Source organism: Nerophis ophidion, linkage group LG06 (assembly GCF_033978795.1).
Source record: "Nerophis ophidion isolate RoL-2023_Sa linkage group LG06, RoL_Noph_v1.0, whole genome shotgun sequence".
Classification (NCBI taxonomy): Eukaryota; Metazoa; Chordata; class Actinopteri; order Syngnathiformes; family Syngnathidae; genus Nerophis; species Nerophis ophidion.
The window spans coordinates 4,183,999-4,208,110 of record NC_084616.1 but is presented as its reverse complement, the minus strand read 5'-3'; the positions used below and the strand labels follow the sequence as shown (position 1 = coordinate 4,208,110).

The window sequence follows — 24,112 nt, the reverse complement described above, 5'->3', positions numbered from 1 at the left end:
AGGTCGTGTCGCGGGGGCAACAGCCTAAGCAGGGAAACCCAGACTTCCCTCTCCCCAGCCACTTCGTCTAGCTCTTCCCGGGGGATCCCGAGGCGTTCCCAGGCCAGCCGGGAGACATAGTCTTCCCAACGTGTCCTGGGTCTTCCCCGTGGCCTCCTACCGGTTGGACGTGCCCTAAACACCTCCCTAGGGAGGCGTTCGGGTGGCATCCTGACCAGATGCCCGAACCACCTCATCTGGCTCCTCTCCATGTGGAGGAGCAGCGGCTTTACTTTGAGTTCCTCCCGGATGGCAGAGCTTCTCACCCTATCTCTAAGGGAGAGACCCAAACTCATTTGGGCCGCTTGTACCCGTGATCTTATCCTTTCGGTCATGACCCAAAGCTCATGACCATAGGTGAGGATGGGAACGTAGATCGACCGGTAAATTGAGAGCTTTGCCTTCCGGCTCAGCTCCTTCTTCACCACAACGGATCGGTACAACGTCCGCATTACTGAAGACGCCGCATCTCACGATCCACTCTTCCCTCACTCGTGAACAAGACTCCTAGGTACTTGAACTCCTCCACTTGGGGCAGGGTCTCCTCCCCAACCCGGAGATGGCATTCCACCCTTTTCCGGGCGAGAACCATGTATTTCCGTAAGAGCCATACAATATTTTTCTTAACACGGTCCGCTACCCTTGGGATGGTTTCCTGCTGGCTCCGCTGTGAACGGGACTCTCGCTGCTGTGTTTGGACTGGACTCTCGCGACTGTGTTGTATCCATTGTGGATTGAACTTTCACAGTATCATGTTAGACCCGCTCGACATCCATTGCTTTCCTCCTCTCCAAGGTTCTCATAGTCATCATTGTCACCGACGTCCCACTGGGTCATTATTGTCACCAATGTCCCACTGGGTGTGAGTTTTCCTTGCCCTTATGTGGGCCTACCGAGGATGTCGTAGTGGTTTGTGCAGCCCTTTGAGACACTAGTGATTTAGGGCTATATAAGTAAACATTGATTGATTGATTGAACACTGAACACAACAAAACGTGTGCATTTTTAAGTAAGACCAACATTTCCGGGGTATAAGAGGTCTCTTATTCTTTGTAATAACATTGTTATTCTGAAGCTAACTGTGGAGGGGGCGTGGCCTGTGGGCCTGCAGCGAACTGGGGTGTGCCAGGACAGGCCTCGAAATCAGCGACAGGTGCGTAGATGGTCCACCTTGGCCTTGTTATCTAATCACCTGTCGCTCTTTTATAAGCAGCAGCCAGTAGGAGAGACGGGGTTGGGGCTGGAGCCGGAGCGCGAGCGAGAACTTTACTTTCCTAATGCTATTTTATGTATGCTATATTTTGTATTTTATTGGCCATGTTAATGTTATTGAGGCACAATGAACAGATGTGACTGTCAAAGTCACCCATAAAATATGTGATAAAGGATCTAATTGGTTGATCTGCAAAGTTCCTTAAATTGCACTTATTTTGGAATTTTGCCTGTCATTCACAATTCTTATATAAGACAAGCACACATCTTTTTGTTTTTAATGGATTCTAACTTGTAAATAAACGTTAATAAAAGTCAGCTAACAAAGAAGTCGTCTCCTGCCTATAAAGCACTCTAAAACATCCAAACAACTCCATCTAGGTTTTATATACACACCGTAAGTATATTTGTAACGCAATAAAAGGCACATTCATAATAACGTAATATTTACGCGTGTTGCTCATTTTAAACATACGCCGGCAGATTAATTTCACAGACATATCACAACGTTCGCTTTTCCCTTCAACAACGAATACAAATACTGGCAGACTTTATTAGAGGCAAAAATACTATTTGAAAATCACTTACGGTACAATGTCTGCTCTCACTGGGATGCCGATTGACATGAAAGATATATATATATTTTTTTCCGAACGATTCCAAAAACTAGCTTTTTTTGTGTCTTTCCACACTGCGAACCCACACCAAACAAGAATGACAAACACATTTCAGGAGAACATCCACACCCTAACACAACTTAAACCCAAAGGATCAACTACCCAGAACACCTTTCTGCCCTAACTCTCCCGGGCTACAAAATACACTACTTCAACCGACGCAAGTAGGGGGGATGTGGGGGGGTATATTGTAGCCTGGAAGAGTTAGGGATGCATGGGATTTGGGGTATTTGTTCTGTTGTGTTTGTGTTGTGTTACGGTGCGGATGTTCTCCCAAAATGTGTTTGTCATTCTTGTTTGGTGTGGGTTCACAGTAAGGCACATATTTGTAACAGTGTTTAAGGTTTTTTTTTTACGGCCACCCTCAGTGTGACCTGTGTAGCTGTTGATCAAATATGTCTTGCAATATCACATGTGCGTCCAATATAGCCAGATACGTAATACGACTGGGCTCGCACGCCTTTTGTACAGGATGTAGGTGGCGCCAAAGTCAGTGCCGTCATGGCACCCCCTGAACATTGTTGATAGGGAGAAAATCGACAGGATTTCTAGGAGGTTGGATGCACTGAAATTCCGGGGCATCCCGGGAAAAGCGCGGTTCATATTAAACTTGCGTGCCGCACTAGCATTAAATTGTCATATCAAGGTGGGGGCCGCAAAATAACGTCTCGCGGGCCGCATGTTTGAGACCCCCTTAACTTCCACCAGCTAGCAGGCCGTCATGATGCAGCAGCCCAGTATGTCAACACCGCAGCTGCACTGTGATCACAGTGTGGCTAGTTTGTCTGCTCAAATCCTTATTCCGGTAATAACAGTATCACTAATACGTGGTTAATATTCAGGTCACAAGATGTAAAAGAGGAATATTGTTGGTGTTTTTTGGATGCATATTAAGAGCGATTAAGAGGCAAAATGGATTACTCCCATTAGCACCATTGTTTGCCACCTACAACGAGCCGATTATAAACAATTCATGGTCTCTGCAGGTTTCATTTAATAGTTTTTTAAAGACCATAATGAAAATAATTTAAGACCATTTCACATCCATACGGACAGAAAAGTACAGACAAAGGAAAACCATTTTGTTTTCACTTGGAAAACAAAATGTTTAAACTAACTAATACCAAAAAGACTCTTGATTGTAAACTAATTGAAAAAAATATATTAGCAAACATAACAAATCCTTCAAATCAAATGTTTTCATGTGGCAACAACCAGAATATCAGCAAAGGTAGAGGAAAGCACAACAATATATTGTCTGTGAAAGGGACTGTTAGCATGGCTGCTAAATGTTTAACTTTTCGTCCTTGGGACGGCGTGGCGCAGTGGCATAGTGGCCGTGCGCAACCCGAGGGTCACTGGTTCAAATCCCACCTAGAACCAACCTCGTCACGTCCGTTGTGTCCTGAGCAAGACACTTCACCCTTGCTCCTGATGGGTGCTGGTTGGCGCCTTGCATGGCAGCTCCCTCCATCAGTGTGTGAATGTGTGTGTGAATGGGTAAATGTGGAAGTAGTGTCAAAGCGCTTTGAGTACCTTGAAGGTAGAAAAGCGCTATACAAGTACAACCCATTTATAACCCATTTATTTTGCAGTGTTTTTGTGGCTGTCAAAATTGAACAAACAGTAATGCAGAAAGTTGTGAAAAAGAGAGTGCAGAAAAAGCAGTTGTCTAAAAAGAAACAAAGTGATTTTTGCTGGCAAGCCTTAAAACAGAATTTAGATGTAAATAATGTAGATAACTTTAAATTTGCTCATCTTATTTTGTATCTGGTATGTATTTGTACCTGTTTTTGTGACTTTTTTTTTTTAAACCTATTGCTAATAAACAAGAACTAGTTTTATTTACGGTGGCAGAGGGGTTAGTGCGTCTGCCTCACAATACGAAGGTCCTGCAGTCCTGGGTTCAAATCCAGGCTCGGGATCTTTCTGTGTGGAGTTTGCATGTTCTCCCCGTGAATGCGTGGGTTCCCTCCGGGTACTCCGGCTTCCTCCCACTTCCAAAGACATGCACCTGGGGATAGGCCCCTCCCACCTCCAAAGACATGCACCTGGGGATAGGCCCCTCCCACTTCCAAAGACATGCACCTGGGGATAGGCCCCTCCCACTTCCAAAAACATGCACCTGGGGATAGGCCCCTCCCACTTCCAAAGACATGCACCTGGGGATAGGTTGATTGGCAACACTAAATTGGTCCCTAGTGTGTGAATGTGAGTGTGAATGTTGTCTGTCTATCTGTGTTGGCCCTGCGATGAGCTGGCGACTTGTCCAGGGTGTACCCCGCCTTCCGCCCGATTGTAGCTGAGATAGGCGCCAGCGCCCCCCGCGACCCCGAAAGGGAATAAGCGGTAGAAATGGATGGATGGATGGATAGTTTTATTTAAGCATAACAAGATGAAATTCGCAAATCTTAGTTGCGTTCCTCAGCCCACCAGAAAGTGAGTGTAAACACTAAACAGACAACATTTATAGCTTTTGATGTCAGTTGATGTATAAACTTGGAGAAAATATTAGGCATGAAAAGCTGACCTGAAAGTATTGGAATAAATACTATGAATAATAAATGAGAATGATGTTTTTTAATAGTTTTACTGCGAGCACAGATAAATGTATGAAATAGTATGATTTCTTTAGTAAACATCTCATATTGATCTCTTTTGGCAAGTGGCGCCTTTTTACCCACATAACACTCCTGTGGGGGGTTAAGTTGATCCTTGTATCGTTCTGGAGCCACAAATGGTTGAATTTGCACTTACACGTCTTTATGCAAGAAATTTGGCCTTACTGTGGGCTTTTCTTAGTTTTTTTCCGCTGCTATACTAAACTGTAACAACAGTTGAGAGCAATTTAAACCGGGCAGCACAGGAAGCCTGCTTTGTATTTACAATATATTGTCTTCAAAAATCTAAGCATTAAAAAAGAAAGACTGACTGTTTATGCATGTTTTGAATAAAAGTAACGTTCATGTATTTTTAAGAACTTTCTAAATCGTATTTAGGACCTTTTATGAGATTTTCGGAGAATTTTCGACATTGAAGGCATTAAATTGAAATTGTTGGATTTAAAGGGGAACATTATAACAATTTCAAAAGGGTTAAAAATAGGGATGCACCGAAATGAAAATTTGTGGCCGAAGCCGAAGCCGAATAAAATTTAAACGCTTGGCCGAATACCGAATAATGAATGCAGTTTTTCACAATTTTTTAAATATTGCATAAATAGCCTAGAATAAATATTTACACGTTTTTCAAATAAAGTAATTATTTATTGAATATTGACATTTTTTTAATATTCCAGTAGCCTTTGCTTTTCAAAAAAAGCACAACACTTTTCATTTATGTTAGGCCTTCAAACAAAACATGCATTCCCCCAAAAAATAAAGTGCATTAAAGTGGATAAACCCACAACAAATGAATTATTGTCCTTTTGGCAAAAGTCTACTTAGCCACAGTAGATATGCTAATAATGTAAACAGAAGGCTCAAGTAAATCTCAATAAGTGTGTGCTTGTAACCTCATACACTTATACAGGTACACAACATATCCCAACGTCACCGTGTCAAAAAAATGCGTCACACGCCACTATTCGGCCTTGTTTTTAACTCATTCCACCGAAGGCCGAATGTGGCTTTTTTTGCCATATTCGGCCGAATATATTCGGTTACCGATTAATCGGTGCATCCCTAATAAAAATCAGTTCCCTGTGGCTTGTTTTATTTTTCAAAGTTTTTTCAAAATTTTACACCTCCCGGAATATCCCTAAAAAAAGCTTTACATTTCTTGATTTTCGCTATTTGCGATGCGAATATCCATTTCCCTGTGACGTCATACAGTGCTGCCAATACAAACAACATGGCGGTTACCGCAGCAAGATATAGCGACATTAGCTGGGATTCAGACTCGGATTTCAGCGGCTTAAGCGATTCAACAGATTACGCATGTATTGAAACAAATGGCCGGAGTATGGAGGCAGATAGCGAAAACGAAATTGAAGAAGAAATTGAAGCTATTGAGCGAATAGCTATTGACGCTATTCGGCCATAGTATGGGTGTACCTAATGAAGTGGCCCATAGCATGGCTGCCTTATTAGCATCGCCGGTAAAATGTGCGGACCAAACGATCAGGACTTTCGCATCTTGTGACACTGGAGCAACTTAAATCCGTCGATTGGTAAGTGTTTGTTTCGCATTAAATGTGGGTATGTAGTTTCAAATGTACATACAGCTAGTGTAAATAGCATGTTAGCATCGATTAGCGTAGCATGTTAGCATCGATTATGTCTGATATGTCTGATTAGCACATAAGACAACAACATCAACAAAACTCACCTTTGTGATTTTGTTGACTTAATGGTTGCAAATGCATCTGCAGGTTATCCATACATCTCTGTGCCATGTCTGTCTTAGCATCGCCGGTCAAATGTGAAGACACTCTGGTACATTCAATGAAGTCTGGCGGCAGATTTCTTGCCAGTGGTGCAACTTGAATCCCTCCCTGTTAGACTCTTGGGGGTGTTTGGGGAGTCACAGACCCTCAGTCTGTGACTCCCCAAACACCCTCCGACAACACACCGACGAGGCATGATGTCTCCAAGGTTCCAAAAAATAGTCGAAAAAACGGAAAATAACAGAGCTGAGACCCGGTGTTTGTAATGTGAAAATGAAAATGCCGGGTGTGTTACCTCGGTGACGTCACGTTCTGACGTCATCGCTAAAAGACCGATAAACAGAAAGGCGTTTAATTTGCCAAAATACACCCATTTAGAGTTCGGAAATCGGTTAAAAAAATAGATGGTCTTTTTTCTGCAACATCAAGGTATATATTGACGCTTACATAGGTTTGGTGATAATGTTCCCCTTTAAGACTTTTTAAGACGCCATGGATAAGCTAAGAATTGAATGCAAAAATGACATGTGTTTAGGGCTGGGCGATACATGGAATATACTGGATATATGGCGGGTTTGTCTCTGTGCGATACAGAAAATGACTACATGGTGATATTGGAGTATACCTTCTCACACAGTTGCTTTTAGCTGCTGGCATTACACTACAGGCTCTTCTCACTCTTCCTTGTCTCTCCTTCTCACAGAGACATAAAACAAGCACACCTTCTTACATACGTCACATACTGTCACCTCATACGTCACATACGTACACGCCCTCGCGGAGCAGAGAGGTAGCAGCATGGGTAACGTTAGCTGTGGTGCGAGTGGTAATACGAGAGAAAGAAGGTGCCAATCTGGTGAGAAATGAAGGAATAATCAATTCCCAAGAAAAACAGCAGGGGGTCCATCGTCTGGCGGTGGTTTGGCTTCAAGCGGGAATATGTCGAACAGACAACTGTAATTTGTCAAGTATGCAGCAAAAGCGTTGTTACAAAAAGTAGCATTACTGCTAATATGTAGCATCATTTAAAAAGTCACCCGCTAGAGCAGGGGTCGGCAACCCGCGGCTCCGGGGCCGCATGCCGCTCTTTGGCAACTCTGATGCGGCTCAGCTGCACAATCGTCGAGCCCCCATGATTGTTGCGGGGAGATTCCAGAATTCAATGATTCTCCCGGACATCACCCGGGGTCAACATTCTCCAATTTTCACTCGGACTTCAATATTAAGGGCGTGCCGTGTTAACGTCCTCTTGAACGTCATCGCGCCCGCCATTCACGGAATGCTATTTGCGTGCCGACCAGACACATGCATTTCTTGGCTTCTATCGGCACATGTATGAGATTGCAAGGCATACTGGGTGACACAGAGTACACTGACGGTTGTGATATAAACAACTTTAACACTCCTACTAATCTGCGCCACATTGTGAACCCACACAATGTGGCGCAGTGTGAACAAGACCTGCGTGGTTGAGGTGGGCGGGGTTTGGCGCTCGCGGGGTCTATAACATAGTCAGGTGTGTCATGGATGCAAAGGATTCTGGGTATTTGTTGTGGTGCGTTTATGTTGTGTTACTGTGAGGATTTTCTCCCGAAATGTGTTTGTCATTCTTCTTTTATGTGGGTTCACAATGTGGCGCATTTTAGTAGGAGTGTTAAAGTTGTTTATATCACAACCGTCAGTGTACTCCGTGTCACCCAGTATGCCTTCCAGTCGTGTGCGTGCATCCGCGGAAGCCTCTCTCAACATGTTGCTGGACTGGCAAGCAGTTTGTACATGGTGTAGAAAGTGTTTGAGGCAACGGCTTTATAGCATGCACTTATTCTTGTCACCTGGGTGACCACCAACAGATATGGGCGAGAATAGTTGCGGCTCGCATTGTCTTCCTTATTTTGTGAAACGGGTCGAAATTCTGTTCATAACTTTTATGGACAGAATTTCTAGGCGCAGCCAAGGCGTTGAGGGGTTCCGGTTTGGTGGCCACGGGATTAGGTCTCTGCTTTTTGCAGATGATGTAGTCCTGATGGCTTCATCTGGCCGGGATCTTCAGCTCTCACTGGATCGGTTCGCAGCCGAGTGTGAAGCGACCGGAATGAGAATCAGCACCTCCAAGTCCGAGTCCATGGTTCTCGCCCGGAAAAGGGTGGAGTGCCATCTCCGGGTTGGGGAGGAAACCCTGCTCCAAGTGGAGGAGTTCAAGTACCTAGGAGTCTTGTTCACGAGTGGGGGAAGAGTGGATGGTGAGATCGACAGGCGGATCGGTGCGGCGTCTTCAGTAATGCGGACGTTGTATCGATCCGTTGTGGTGAAGAAGGAGCTGAGCCGGAAGGCAAAGCTCTCAATTTACCGGTCGATCTACGTTCCCATCCTCACCTATGGTCATGAGCTTTGGGTCATGACCGAAAGGATAAGATCACGGGTACAAGCGGCCCAAATGAGTTTGGGTCTCTCCATTAGAGATAGGGTGAGAAGCTCTGCCATCCGGGAGGAACTCAACGTAAAGCCGCTGCTCCTCCACATCGAGAGGAGCCAGATGAGGTGGTTCGGGCATCTGGTCAGGATGCCACCCGAACGCCTCCCTAGGGATGTGTTTAGGGCACGTCCAGCTGGTAGGAGGCCACGGGGAAGACCCAGGACACGTTGGGAAGACTATGTCTCCCGGCTGGCCTGGGAACGCCTCGGGATCCCCCGGGAAGAGCTAGACGAAGTGGCTGGAGATAGGGAAGTCTGGGCTTCCCTGCTTAGGCTGCTGCCCCCGCGACCCGACCTCGGATAAGCGGAAGATGATGGATGGATGGATGGATGGGTCGAAATGGCTCTTTGAGTGGTAAAGGTTGCTGACCCCTGCGCTAGAGAATGAAGAGTGCTTGAAACTGCATGTCAACATCTCTGTGCGGTGCCACACCCACAAAATCATGCACAAAAGTGCACTTCATTTGTTTAAAACTATAGTAGTGCCGTTCTGTACAAAAAGTGCACTTTAATTTAGTGTTGTTTGGATATGTCATCTTAGTGACATCATGCACAAAAGTGCACTCATAGCTTATTTTAAAATGTCTCTGACAATTTGCACTTTCTGTTTTGAAATGACATGAATGTTTGTGCCACTGCTTAATAACTGTTTCATAAATACACTTTTGGTTAATTGACTTAGTTGTGGTTTCCTTCTCTGCATGAATGTTTAAAAGTAGCATATATTAATGCAGTATGAAGAAGAATGTTTGAATGTAGACACATAGAATCATCATACTGCTGTGATTATATGTGTCAAGTCTTCATTCAAGGCTAAGGCAAAATATTGAGGTACATATGGTGTATTGTGACATGGCCTAAAAATATTGAGATATTAAAAAAAGGTCATATTGTCCAGCTACATGTGTTCTTGTCTCTCATAATTTTGAATGATAGGCAAAATTCCAAAATAAGTGCAGTTCCCTTTTAAAACTGACTTGTGCTATTGACAGAATGGAAATGCTTACTTTTTTGGTCACACAGTGACATCTGGTGGTTGCTCCATAATACAACAATTCAGCTTAAGGATGATGACTGGAGTTTGGGGGCGATGTCGAGTAAAATAATAGTGGTTGTGTGTAATTTGTGTGTGTGTGTGTGTGTGTGTGTGTGTGTGTATGTACCAACTGTTTGGTCTTCTCAGCGTCCTGACGTGTTTGCTGTCTCTCTCTGGTCATTGCTTTAATAATCTCCTCCTTCCCTGTCTCCGTCTCCTTTAATATGCTCTTCTGGCGTTCATACCTGGATAAACACACACGGATGATAAAGCTTTCATGCCCTGCCGGTCCTACTAAAATAAGTTATGCCAATGCCTTCCAGCAGCAATTAAAATGCTTTCAAATGTTATCTTCCTCAAGAGGGCAGCAGAGACCAAATGTTAGCTTTTGTAGCCTAAAAGCGTAATATTGTTTTTAAAATGTAAAACTACTGATGGAAAATAATAACAAAAAAATAGAAACAACAACCTTCAAATCAAGTGTTCCTCAAAGGTCCTTCACGTTTACTCACACGTTGACCATAATGACAAAACAAAAGCAGCCTCCCAAAAAATGCCTGCTTTTTTAAAGCCTGAGCAGGTAAGCCATGACTAAAGCTAACTTGTTGTGCAGTAAGATGCTATTTACTGAATAAACACAGCTGTCATTCCAACTATAATAATAGCAGACTATTAATAAAACATCACAAGCACTTAGGAGAAGCCGTCAATGCTTCCAGTAAGTGTCATCATCGAGGCCTTCTGCACCGATGGAAAGCTCCCAATCATAACAAAAGAACAATAGGAAGCAAAAGTGGCATTTTCAAAGTAATAGGTTTTAAAATAAAGATTTACATGGATGTGCATAAACATCGAGAATTCCAAACAGGTAGAGACAAATCTATTTACGGCAGTCATAATTCATCAGAGGTAGGCGGCCACAAATAAATGTATGTATGGGAAACATTGCTAATTAGCCTGTTCATCTGTGGGATGTTCCAAATAAGTGTGTGAATGTGCGAATGTGGAAAATACTGTCAAAGCACTTTGGGCTCCTTAAAAAGGGGTAGAAAAGCGCTATACAAGTACAACCCATTTACCATTTGATGAGCATTCCTCAACTTTTTCAGTCTTTTTTGCCACTTGTGCCAGCTTTTTTGAAACATGTTGCAGGCATCACATTCCAATTGAGCTAATATTTGCAAAAATAACTAAAGTTTTCCATTTCGAACGTTAAATATCTTGTCTTTGCGGTCTATTCAATTGAATATAAGTTGAAAATAATCAAGGACGAACACAGTTTGATTTCCTATTATGCAGCTCATTATTATTTGACAGTTATGGAAATATCTCGTGTGACATCATGCACAAAAGTGGACTTTATTTGTTTTAAACTATTGTAGTGGCGTTCCATACAAAAAGTACACTTTTAATTTAGTGTTGTTTGGATATGTCATCTTAGTGACATCATGCACAAAAGTGCACTCATAGCTTGTTTTAAAATGGCTCTGACAATCTTGCACCAGTAAGTGTCATCATCGAGGCCTTCTGCACCGATGGAAAGCTCCCAATCATAACAAAAGAACAATAGGAAGCAAAAGTGGCATTTTCAAAGTAATAGGTTTTAAAATAAAGATTTACATGGATGTGCATAAACATCGAGAATTCCAAACAGGTAGAGACAAATCTATTTATGGCAGTCATAATTCATCAGAGGTAGGCGGCCACAAATAAATGTATGTATGGAAACATTGCTAATTAGCCTGTTCATCTGTGGGATGTTCCAAAAAAGTGTGTGAATGTGTGTGTGAATGGGCGAATGTGGAAAATACTGTCAAAGCGCTTTGGGCTCCTTAAAAAGGGGTAGAAAAGCGCTATACAAGTACAACCCATTTACCATTTGATGAGCATTCCTCAACTTTCTCAGTCTTTTTTGCCACTTGTGCCAGCTTTTTTGAAACATGTTGCAGGCATCACATTCCAATTGAGCTAATATTTGCAAAAAATAACAAAAGTTTTCCATTTCGAACGTTAAATATCTTGTCTTTGCAGTCTATTCAATTGAATATAAGTTGAAAATAATCAAGGACGAACACAGTTTGATTTCCTATTATGCAGCTCATTATTATTTGACAGTTATGGAAATATCTCGTGTGACATCATGCACAAAAGTGCACTTTATTTGTTTTGTACTATTATAGTGGCGTTCCATACAAAAAGTACACTTTTAATTTAGTGTTGTTTTGATATGTCATCTTAGTGACATCATGCACAAAAGTGCACTCATAGCTTGTTTTAAAATGTCTCTGACAATCTTGCACTTTCTGTTTTGGAAATGACATGAATGTTTGTGCCATTGCTTAATAACTGTTTAATAAATACACTTTTAGTTGTGATTTCCATCTCTGCATGAAAGTTTAAAAGTAGCTTATATGAATGCAGTATGAAGAAGAATGTTTGAATGTAGACACATAGAATCATCATACTGCTGTGATTATATATTGTACAGTATTTGTATTTTGTACTTCTATAGTTTTTGTATATTGTACAGAATTGCTTATTATTTTTATTGGATAGTAGTCTGTTTATTTCAATTGTTAGTTTTTCCTTTATTACCTCTTATGTCATTTATTTCATCCCATATTTGTTCCCACTACCGCACCTTAAGTTGGAGTCTTTAATCTCGTTATATGCAAATATAATGACAACAAAGTTCAGTCTATTCTATTCTATTCTATTATATGCATCAAGTGTTCATTCAAGGCTAAGGCTAAATATTCAGATATATATGGTGTATTGTGATATGGCCTAAAAATATCAAGGTATTAAAAAAAGGCCATATCGCCCAGCCCTAAGATAAATGACACAATATGTTACTGCATATGTCAGCAGTTTAATTTGGAGTCTTTGTTTGTTTACTTACTACTAAAAGACAAGTTGTCTTGTATGTTCACTATTTTATTTAAGGATACAATTTTTCTTCGATTGCAATAAGAAACATATGTTAAGATATTTTGTTAAAGGGGAACATTATCAGCAGACCTATGTAAGCGTCAATATATACCTTGATGGTGCAGAAAAAAGACCATCTATTTTTTTAACCGATTTCCGAACTCTAAATGGGTGAATTTTGGCGAATTAAACGCCTTTCTGTTTATCGCCCTTTTCATTTTCAACACATTACAAACACCGGGTCTCGGCTCTGTTATTTTCCGTTTTTTTGACTATTTTTTTGGAACTTTGGAGACATCATGCCTCGTCGGTGTGTTGTCGGAGGGTGTAACAACACTAACAGGGAGGGATTCAAGTTGCACCACTGGCCCCAAGATGCCAAAGTGTCTGCCGCCAGACCCCCATTGAATGTGCCAGAGTGTCTCCACATTTTACCGGCGATGCTAAGGCAGACATGGCACAGAGATGTATGGATAACCTGCAGATGCATTTGCAACGATAAATTCAACGAAATCACAAAGGTGAGTTTTGTTGATGTTGACTGCCAGCTAATCGATGCTAACATGCTACGCTAATCGATGCTAACATGCTATTTCCCGGCGGTGCTAAAGCAGACATGGCACAGAGATGTATGGATAACCTGTAGATGCATTTGCAACTATATTACGTTTCCTTCCACCCACATTTAATGCGAAACAAACACTTACCAATCGACGGATTTAAGTTGCTCCAGTGTCAAAAGATGCGAAAGTCCTGATCGTTTGGTCCGCACATTTTACCGGCGATGCTAACGCAGCTATTCGGCCATGCTATGGCTATGAATAGCGTCAATAGCTTCAGTTTCTTCTTCAATATTTTCATACTCCAACCATCTGTTTCAATACATGCGTAATCTGTTGCATCGCTTAAGTCGCTGAAATCCGAGTTTGAATCCGAGCTAATGTCGCTATATCTTGCTGTGGTATTCCCATTGTTTGTTTACATTGGCAGCACTGTGTGACGTCAAAGGGAAATAGCCAGTGTCTTCGCAGAGATCGAAAATAAGGCACTTTAAAGCTTTATTTAGGGATATTCCGAGACCGGTAAAATTTTGAAAAAAACTTCAAAAAATACAACAAGCCACTGGGAACTGATTTTTATTGTTTTTAACCCTTTTGAAATTGTGATAATGTTCCCCTTTAAAATAAAGCCAATAATGCCATTTTCGTGGGCCCCTTTATTTAGAAAAGTATCGGAATACATTTTGGTACCGATTACAAAATATTAGTACCGGGACAACCCTAATTGGTACACATGTCAATGATTGCTCGCAACATAGATTTTTCAGAATTGAACTGAGGTGGTTTCTTAAAAACTGCTGTAAACTATTTTATATATTTTTATTTTATATCTCAGTAACAGAGATGGTCATTTTTAAGTGTTTTAAAAATGATCAACACTTGCAAATTTCCCCTTAATACACCCGAAATGTCTTCAAATTTATATTTTCAAAATAAATGGTCATGAGAACCGTAAGGAATACTTGATACTCACTTCCTCTGTTCCTCCTTGACTTTAGTGGTTGTTTTGCTAGTTTTTGGCGGGGTGCTTGACTGGGCCCTCTGCTGTGGGTTCTGTTGGGGTCTGGTGCTGGAGCTGGCCTTGAAAGAGGTCCCTGAAGTTAAAAAAGATAAAGCGTAAATAAATACATTAACTTGTTTGTTTTTTTAAATGACCAGATGGGTGTAAGCATACCTGTGTCTTTTTGGGAGCTTGTGGATGGTGGAGCACGTGGTGGAGGCATGTTAGCCACACCCTTCATCCTCTGCAGGACATCTTCTGAAAGCTGGAGACAAGGATGAGGAGAATATTGGGGAAAACTAAAAGGATGGAACATTTTTATGTGCAGCCTGGTATTAAATTATAAATTGGAGAGTGACTGAACCTTCAGAGTAAAATACTTCCTGCATTTACTTCTTCACAATAAAAGTGTCTGCATGGACATAGGAATCAGATTGTTTTAGTGATTTTTATCGGTATAGCTCGGTTGGTAGAGTGGCCGTGCCAGCAACTTGAGGGTTGCAGGTTCGATTCCCGCTTCTGCCATCCTAGTCACTGCCGTTGTGTCCTTGGGCAAGACACTTTACCCACCTGCTCCCAGTGCCACCCACACTGCTTTAAATGTAACTTAGATATTGGGTTTCACTATGTAAAGCGCTTTGAGTCACTAGAGAAAAGCGCTATATAAATATAATTCACTTCTGCAGTGTTTTTCAACCTTTTTTGCGGCAAGGCACATTTTTTTCATTAAAAATTCCAGAAGCACACCACCAACAGAAAACGTTAAGAAATGGAACTCCACCAGGTCGTCGTGCCTTATTTTGAGTTTGTTGGTGTTTTCCTGTGTAGTGCTTTACTTCTTGTCTTGCGCTGTTATTTTGGTGGCCCTTCCTGTTTTGTTGGTGTTTTCATGTCTTCTTTTGTGTAAGCAAGCAAGACTATTTAAGTTGTCGCTACCCTTCTTTGTGTGGACATTTTTGATTGTCATGTCATGTTCGGATGGACTTTGTAGACGCCGTAAGTTTTTGCTGTCGTCCAGCATTTTCTTTCTGTTTACTTTGTAGCCAGTTATGTTTTACTTTCGCTTTGCATAGCCATTGCCTTTTCCTTTCCCGTTTGTTCATTTTTGGTTTAAGCATGACATACCTTTTTACCTGCACCCTGCTTCCCACTGTGGTCTGCATATTGGGATGCTCGTCTCACCCGACACATTCCGACTTTTACAAAGAAATGAACTACCTGCTCCCACCTACTGACATGGAGTATTACATGGTCACCCTGTCCAGTTCTACACAGCACAGACACTAAGCAAGGGCACATTATTTGCAGATTATAATTGTTGATTTGCAAAAAATATTTTTGGGACCACTTAGGTGCCGCGGCACAGTGGTTGAAAAACACTGATATATAGACAGGAATGTAAATGTTATACATGGGTACAAATCCAATATCATGCAATTATTGTCAACTTGTCCGACAAAACTGAGCGTATACGTTTAGCAATGTGTTTAGTTTACAGTATTCCCACACTTTCAGGAGCACATGAAGGCACCGCTGTCAGAAGCCATGCGCCACACCAAACTTCATTGGAAAATAGGTTTTTAATGGTAAAACTGGATGGCGGTAACAAACATAAAGCTGTCAGTTGAGAAGCAACATTGATAGATAAATAGCATGTTGTAATGTCATACCCATCAATGCTTAGTTTATTATATCCGTTAGAGCGGGCTGTAACTAGACAACAAACACTTTAGAGTTGAAGCTTGCTTGAAGAAGGCAGCCAACATACTCAAGGACCCATCCCACCCCGGCAACAGCCAGTTTGAACGTTTCAGAACCCTGCGAACCCGCACAAATAGACCCAAGAACAGTTTCTACCCCCGGGTCATAACTGCACTAAACGCAGCTGGATTGTAAAAAAAAAATACAATTAAAATTAAAACTCCCTCATGTGCAACATGAGGAAGCCACCGGTCAATCACGATCCGGCAATGTGCAATCAGTGGTTACATGCCAACTGGACAATATTTACCATATTTATTTACACATTTAATCCACAATAAAAAGCCTGCACGGCAAAGGAAGTCGGAAATACTGACTCCCACCCCCTCAGCACACTGGGAATCAGCATTACTCCTCTCTAGTCAGTTTTACTAGACACTTTATACTTTTTATTGTCTCGTTTTTTTAACATTGCCTCTTAGAGTGGTCTTAGGCCATATTGTATATTGCATATTGTGTATATCAATCAATCAATAGCTCGGTTGGTAGAGTGGCCGTGCCAGCAACTTAAAGGGTTGCAGGTTCGATTCCCGCTTCCGCCATCCTAGTAACTGCCGTTGTGTCCTTGGGCAAGACACTTTACCCACCTGCTCCCAGTGCCACCCACACTGGTTTAAATGTAACTTAGATATTGGGTTTCACTATGTAAAGCGCTTTGAGTCACTAGAGAAAAGCGTTATATAAATATAATTCACTTCAATATAATTCACTATTTATATAGCTCTAAATCACAAATGTCTCAAAGGACTGCACAAACCATTACGACTACAACATCCTCGGAAGAACCCACAAAAGGGCAAGGAAAACTCACACCCAGTGGGCAGGGAGAATTCACATCCAGTGGGACGCCAGTGACAATGCTGACTATGAGAAACCTTGGAGAGGACCTCAGATGTGGGCAACCCCCCCCCCCTCTAGGGGACCGAAAGCAATGGATGTCGAGCGGGTCTAACATGATACTGTGAAAGTTCAATCCATAGTGGCTCCAACACAGCCGCGAGAGTTCAGTTCAAAGCGGATCCAAGACAGCAGCGAGAGTCCCGTCCACAGGAAACCATCTCAAGCGGAGGCGGATCAGCAGCGTAGAGATGGCCCCAACCGATACAGGCGAGCGGTCCATCCTGGGTCTCGACTCTGGACAGCCAGTACTTCATCCATGGTCATGGGACCGGACCCCCTCCACAAGGGAGGGGGGGACATAGGAGAAAGAAAAGAAGCGGCAGATCAACTGGTCTAAAAAGGAGGTCTATTTAAAGGCTAGAGTATACAGATGAGTTTTAAGGTGAGACTTAAATAGCATCTCGAACTGTTACCGGGAGGGCATTCCAGAGTACTGGAGCCCGAACGGAAAACGCTCTATAGCCCGCAGACTTTTTTTGGGCTCTAGGAATCACTAATAAGCCGGAGTCTTTTGAACGCATATGGTACAATACAATCGGCAAGATAGGCTGGAGCTAGACCGTGTAGTATTTTATACCCCCCCCCCCCCCCCCCAGCACACTGGGAATCAGCATTACTCCTCTCTAGTCAGTTTTACTAGACACTTTATACTTTTTATTGTCTCGTTTTTTTAACATTGCCTCTTAGAGTGGTCTTAGGCCATATTGTATATTGCATATTGTGTATATCGTGTTGTTTCTGTATATTGTGTGGTTTATTCTTTTTTTTTTTAAATGCAAAGCACCTCAGGGAAGCAACCTAAATGTCATTGGACCTGTAAATGCACAATAACAATAAATCATTGATTCATTCATTCATTCATCAGCATTTAAGTCCCATCTTAAAACTCATTTGTATACTCTAGCCCAGGGGTAGGGAACCTATGGCTCTAGAGCCAGATGTGGCTCTTTTGATGACTACATATGGCTCTCAGATTTATATAGCGCTTTTCTCTAGTGACTCAAAGCGCTTTACAAAGTGACACCCAATATCTAAGTTACATTTAAACCGGTGTGGGTGTCACTGAGGGCAGGTGGGTAAAGTGTCTTGCCCAAGGACACAACGGCAGTGACTAGGATGGCGTAAGCGGGAATCGAACCTGGAACCCTCAGGTTGCTAGCACGGCCACTCTACCAACCGAGCTATGCCGAGTAACCGTGTAATACTCTTCCATATCAGTAGGTGGCAGTCGGTAGCTAGTTGCTTTGTAGATGTGGGAAACAGCGGGAGGCAGTGTGCAGGTAAAAAGGTGTCTAATACTATGGCTCTAGAGCCAGATGACTGCATCTGGCTCTCAGATCAATCTTAGCTGACATTGCTTAACAGGATAAGTAATGAATAATTCGGCTGGTAATCACAGTTTCAAAAATAACGTTCAAATTATTAAACATTTTCATGCATTTTAATCCAACCATCTGTTTTCTACCGCACCTGTTCAAGATGTCGCTTTAATGGTAAGAAGTATTATATTAATTATTGGTTAACTTTTATAATAACAATGTTGTTAAAAAGAATAAGAGACTCTACAAATGTTGGTCATACTGAAAAATGCACAAATTTAGTTGTCTTCATTGTTGAAAAATGTTTTATGGCTCTTAAGGAAATACATTTTGAAATATTTGGCTTTCATGGCTCTCTCAGCCAAAAAGGTTCCCGACCCCTGATCTAGCCTTTAAATAGACCCCCCTTTTAGACCAGTTGATCTGCCGTTTGTTTTCTGCTCTGCCCACCTCTCCATCGTGGGAGTGGGGGAGGGGCACAGATTCGGTGAGCACAGATGAAGGGCTAGCTGTCCAAAGTCGGCACCCAGGTTGGACCACTCATCTGTGCATCAGTTGGGGACGTCTCTGCACTGCTGACCTGTGTCCACTTAAGATGATCTCCTGCTGGCCACACTATGGACTGGACTCTCACTATTATGTTAGATCCACTATGGACTGGACTTCCACAATATTATGTTCGATCCACTATGGACTGGACTCTCACTATTATGTTAGATCCACTATGGACTGGACTTTAACAATATTATGTTAGATCCACTATGGACTGGACTTTAACAATATTATGTTAGATCCACTATGGACTGGACTCTCACACTACTATGTTAGATCCAATATGGACTGGACTCACACTATTATGTTAGATCCACTATGGACTGGACTTTCACTATTATGTCAGATCCACTATGGGCTGGACTCTCACTATTATGTTGGATCCACTATGGACTGGACTCTTACTATTATGTCAGATCCACTATGGGCTGGACTCTCACTATTATGTTGGATCCACTATGGACTGGACTCTTACTATTATGTTAGATCCACTATGGACTGGACTCTCACTATTATGTTAGATCCACTACGGACTGGACTCTCACACTATTATGTCAGATCCACTATGGATTGGACACTCACACTAATATGTTAGATCCACTATGGACTGGACTATCACACTACTAAGTTAGATCCACTATGGACTGGACTCTCACTATTATGTTAGATCCACTATGGACTGGACTCTCACTATTATGTTAGATCCACTATGAACTGGACTCTCACTATTATGTTAGATCCACTATGGACTGGACTCTCACACTATTATGTTAGATCCACTATGGACTGGACTTCCACAATATTATGTTAGATCCACTATGGACTGGACTCTCACATTATTATGTCAGATCCACTATGGACTGTACACTCACACTAATATGTTAGATCCACTATGGACTGGACTCTCATTATTATATTAGATTCAATATGGACTGGACTATCACACTACTAAGTTAGATCCACTAGGACTGGACTTTCACACTACTAAGTTAGATCCACTATAGACTGGACTCTCACACTATTATGTTAGATCCACTATGGACTGGACTCACACTATTATGTTAGATCCACTATGGACTGGACTCTCACACTATTATGTTAGATCCACTATGGACTGGACTCTCACACTATTATGTTAGATCCACTATGGACTGGACACTCACACTATTATGTTAGATCCACTATGGACTGGACTCTCACTATTATGTTAGATCCACTATGGACTGGACTCTCACTATTATGTTGGATCCACTATGGACTGGACTCTCACACTATTATGTTAAATCCAATACGGACTGGACTCTCACTATTATGTTGGATCCACTACAAACTAGACTCTCACACTATTTTGTTAGATCCACTATGGACTGGACTCTCTCACTATTATGTTAGATCCACTATTGACTGGACTCTCACTATTATGTTAGATCCACTATGGACTGGAGTCTCACACTATTATGTTAGATTCACTATGGACTGGACTCTCACACTATTATGTTAGATCCACTATGGACTGGACTCTCACTATTATGTTGGATCCACTATGGACTGGACTCTCACACTATTATGTTAAATCCAATACGGACTGGACTCTCACTCTTACGTTAGATCCACTATGGACTGGACTCTCACACTATTATGTTAGATCCACTATGGACTGGACTCTCACTATTATGTTAGATCCACTATGGACTGGACTCTCACTATTATGTTAGATCCTCTATGGACTGGACTCTCACACCATTATGTTAGATCCACTATGGACTGGACTCTCACACTATTATGTTAGATCCACTATGGACTGGACTCTCACTATTATGTTAGATCCACTATGGACTGGACTCTCACTATTATGTTAGATCCACTATGGACTGGACTCTCACACTATTATGTTAGATCCACTATGGACTGGACATCCACAATATTATGTTAGATCCACTATGGACTGGACTCTCACTATTATGTTAGATCCACTATGGACTGGACTCCCACTATTATGTTAGATCCACTATAGGTTGGACTATCACACTACTAAGTTAGATCCACTATGGACTGGACTCTCACTATTATGTTAGATCCTCTATGGACTGGACTCCCACTATTATGTTAGATCCAATATGGACTGGACTTCCACAATATTATGTTAGATCCACTACGGACTGGACTCTCGCTATTATGTTAGATCCACTATAGACTGGACTCTCGCTATTATGTTGGATCCACTATGGACTGGACTCTCGCTATTATGTTAGATCCACTATGGACTGGACTCACACTATTATGTTAGATCCACTATGGACTGGACTCTCACTATTATGTTAGATCCACTATGGACCGGACTCTCACACTATTATGTTAGATCCACTATGGACTGGACTCTCACTATTATGTTAGATCCACTATTGACTGGACTCTCACTATTATGTTAGATCCACTATAGTTTGGACTATCACACTACTAAGTTAGATCCACTATGGACGGGACTCACACTATTATGTTAGATCCACTATGGACTGGACTCTCACTATTATGTTAGATCCACTATGGACTAGACTCTCACTATTATGTTTTATCCACTATGGACTGGACTCTCACTATTATGTTAGATCCACTATGGACTGGACTCTCACTATTATGTTAGATCCACTATGGACTGGACTCTCACTATTATGTTAGATCCACTATGGACTGGACTCTCACTATTATGTTAGATCCACTATGGACTGGACTTTAACACTATTATGTTAGATCCACTATGGACTGGACTCTCACTATTATGTCAGATCCACTATGGACTGGACTGGAGTTTTTTCTTGCCCTGGTGTGAGATCTGAGCCCAGGATGAGGTTGTTACTTGTGCAGCCCTTTGAGACACTGCTGATTTAGGGTTATATAGGTATAAACATTGCCATTGTTAAAAGGTGGGGTTTTAGTTGTAATGCGAAGAGAAAAGAGGGCATAAACCACGCCGAATGTCAGACAGCCGCGTGTATTATTACGACATGCATTCGTCATATTGAATTTAAATCCAAATAAAACAATATTAGGACAACACTTTCAGATTCTGCGTTTTCCAAGCCGAGTCTGGCTTTAGCTTAGCAACACATGCTAGCAGGCTAACTAGTTAGCATTACCTTGACTCCGCGCAGGATCCTCACTCTCTCCTCGTCGTCGACACCAAAAGACACTTTTCTGGTCGCACTTTCCCCTGAGCCCATTGTGAATTTAAAAAAGCGTCGCTACGAATGAGTTATTTGGTCCGTGCGGGGAAAGGTTTCCTTTTCTGGACTAACTTGAGTGAGTTCTGCCCCAATGACAGAATGACAAGGGGACGAGGTTGCCAGGTTCACCTGTTTTCCCCCTTCATAATATTGTATAATTTCACCCCAAAAAATCAAACAACGAGGAAACAAAAATATTATTTTGAATGTATTTGGTATAAAATGTTGTAAAAAATATTTACTTATTTACTTTTTTTGGTGTATTTTGTCGAAATGAATAGAGGTGTTTTATACGCAAACATGGCAACCAACCTGGCACTGATTAATACTGAATACATGCAGCTCTCCATATCAGGGGTGTCCAAAGTGTGGCCCGGGGGACATTTGCGGCCTGTGGGTGATTTTTTAACGGCCCTAAGCACATTCTAAAAATATGATAAAAAAAACCAAAACTGAAAAAGTAGTATAAAAGAGTAAACAGGTGAAATTTGACAATAAAATGTTGCAATGTTTACTCTAATAACACAAAGCTGCCATGTAGGCTTTTATTTTCTTTAAAAAAAAATAATACTTAATCAAAATCAATGTCACATTAAATATTCCACTTTGAGATATTTTGGGGGGAAAATTTTGCATATTTTGTGTTTGCCATATAAAAAACAAAGTTGTTGTTTTTTCTAAAGAAGGGCCTAATAAGAACAAACAAAAAACATAAATAACAATAAAAATTATAATTGACGGATGGATCTGAAGTTGATCTCAAGACGATTGTGTTTAACCTTCGTCTTGTGTTTGTCACGTGGGGGTCGCATTTTAATGCGGGATCGTTCCTCCAACGCAAACATAGACACTCCGGACAACAACTAAAAGGTAAGAATGATTTAATAACAAAACACTAGTACAAAGACAGACGAAAAGAAACGCGTGGCGAAAGCACAGAAGCTAATGCTAACACTAGCACAGGATCAGGTAACAAGAAATCTAGAATTACCAACGAAACAGTTGCATACCGCAAACAAGGGACCAAGACCGACTGACGGGACAAGGCAGGCTTAAATAAGGAAGTAATTAACAAAAACAGGTGTGCGTCTGGAACCCTCAGCAGGTGAAATTAATATGTTGCCATGGTGACCAAACGGACTCACAAAAAGGTACACAAACAACAAAGGGAGTCCAAACTAACAGAAAATAACTAAACTAAACATGATCCAGACTACGGATCATGACAGTGTTAGGGTCGGCACCGACCCGTTTTAGTTTTTAAGTGCATAAAAACACCACATACATTTATTTTTTTGCATCAAAGCTTTTTGACTTTGTCAGGAACCTCTTTGTCAACAAAATAAATGTTTTTAATTTTTTTCACTAAATTATAAAATGCTCTGGTAGAAATTATGCCCTTGGTGTTGTTAGGGTCAGTTTCGACCCAGTTATAAAAATAAGATGATAAAGCAATGATAAGAGCCAAAACTGAACACACTGACAGCCAGCTCCTCTCCCAATCATGTGAGCATTAGTGGATTCTCATTTTACCTTGTTATCCTGTACAAAAACAAACAAAAGACGGACATTAAAAGTGTCACTTTTTGCCACTCTGATTTTGTTTTTTATTAGTTTTGGAACTAGTAATCTATTTCTCTTGGTTTCATTTGCTTGATTGGTTGTTGTTTGTTTGATGTTGGATTTCTGTTGCTGAAAAAAATACATTTTAGCCTTTTTCTTGAAGTAAATATATAGGGGTCGAAATTGACCCGTAACACCATATATGTTACTATAGTTAAAATTCTTAAAATGAAAAAATCAATAAAACACATTTATTTAAGAGATGTGTTCTAATACCCCTTAGTAATAGTTAGGTACCACAACAACCTTTTTTTTTATTTATATGATTCTCTTGAGGTTCGTTTTACCATTTTTAAATATTGAAATGGAGGTATATACTGACAAAAAAAGGCCCAATGGCCCAAACCAAAAATATTAAAACCAATATTTTCAAGGATAAGGAAGCCTAACGAGGTAACCAAGAGATGAGAAACAAACTGGAT

The 24,112-nt window shown here is 41.3% G+C and overlaps 1 protein-coding gene across 2 annotated transcripts in view; it reads right to left on the bottom strand.

The window, feature by feature from the left end:
- LOC133554097 (MICOS complex subunit mic25a-like) overlaps positions 1–22,196 on the bottom strand; it is a 153,672-nt gene extending 131,476 nt beyond the window's left edge. The window contains exons 1-4 of one of the 2 annotated variants that reach the window (XM_061902490.1): positions 21,981–22,196; positions 14,489–14,579; positions 14,288–14,408; positions 9,951–10,068 (exon numbers count right to left, since the gene is read on the bottom strand). In XM_061902490.1, coding sequence (XP_061758474.1) covers positions 9,951–10,068; positions 14,288–14,408; positions 14,489–14,579; positions 21,981–22,064 — 414 coding nt within the window. In that variant the 5' untranslated portion in view covers positions 22,065–22,196. The remainder of the gene's footprint in view (positions 1–9,950; positions 10,069–14,287; positions 14,409–14,488; positions 14,580–21,980) is intronic. The other variant, XM_061902491.1, reaches the window with a different exon arrangement.
- Between the last annotated feature and the right edge of the window lie 1,916 nt (positions 22,197–24,112).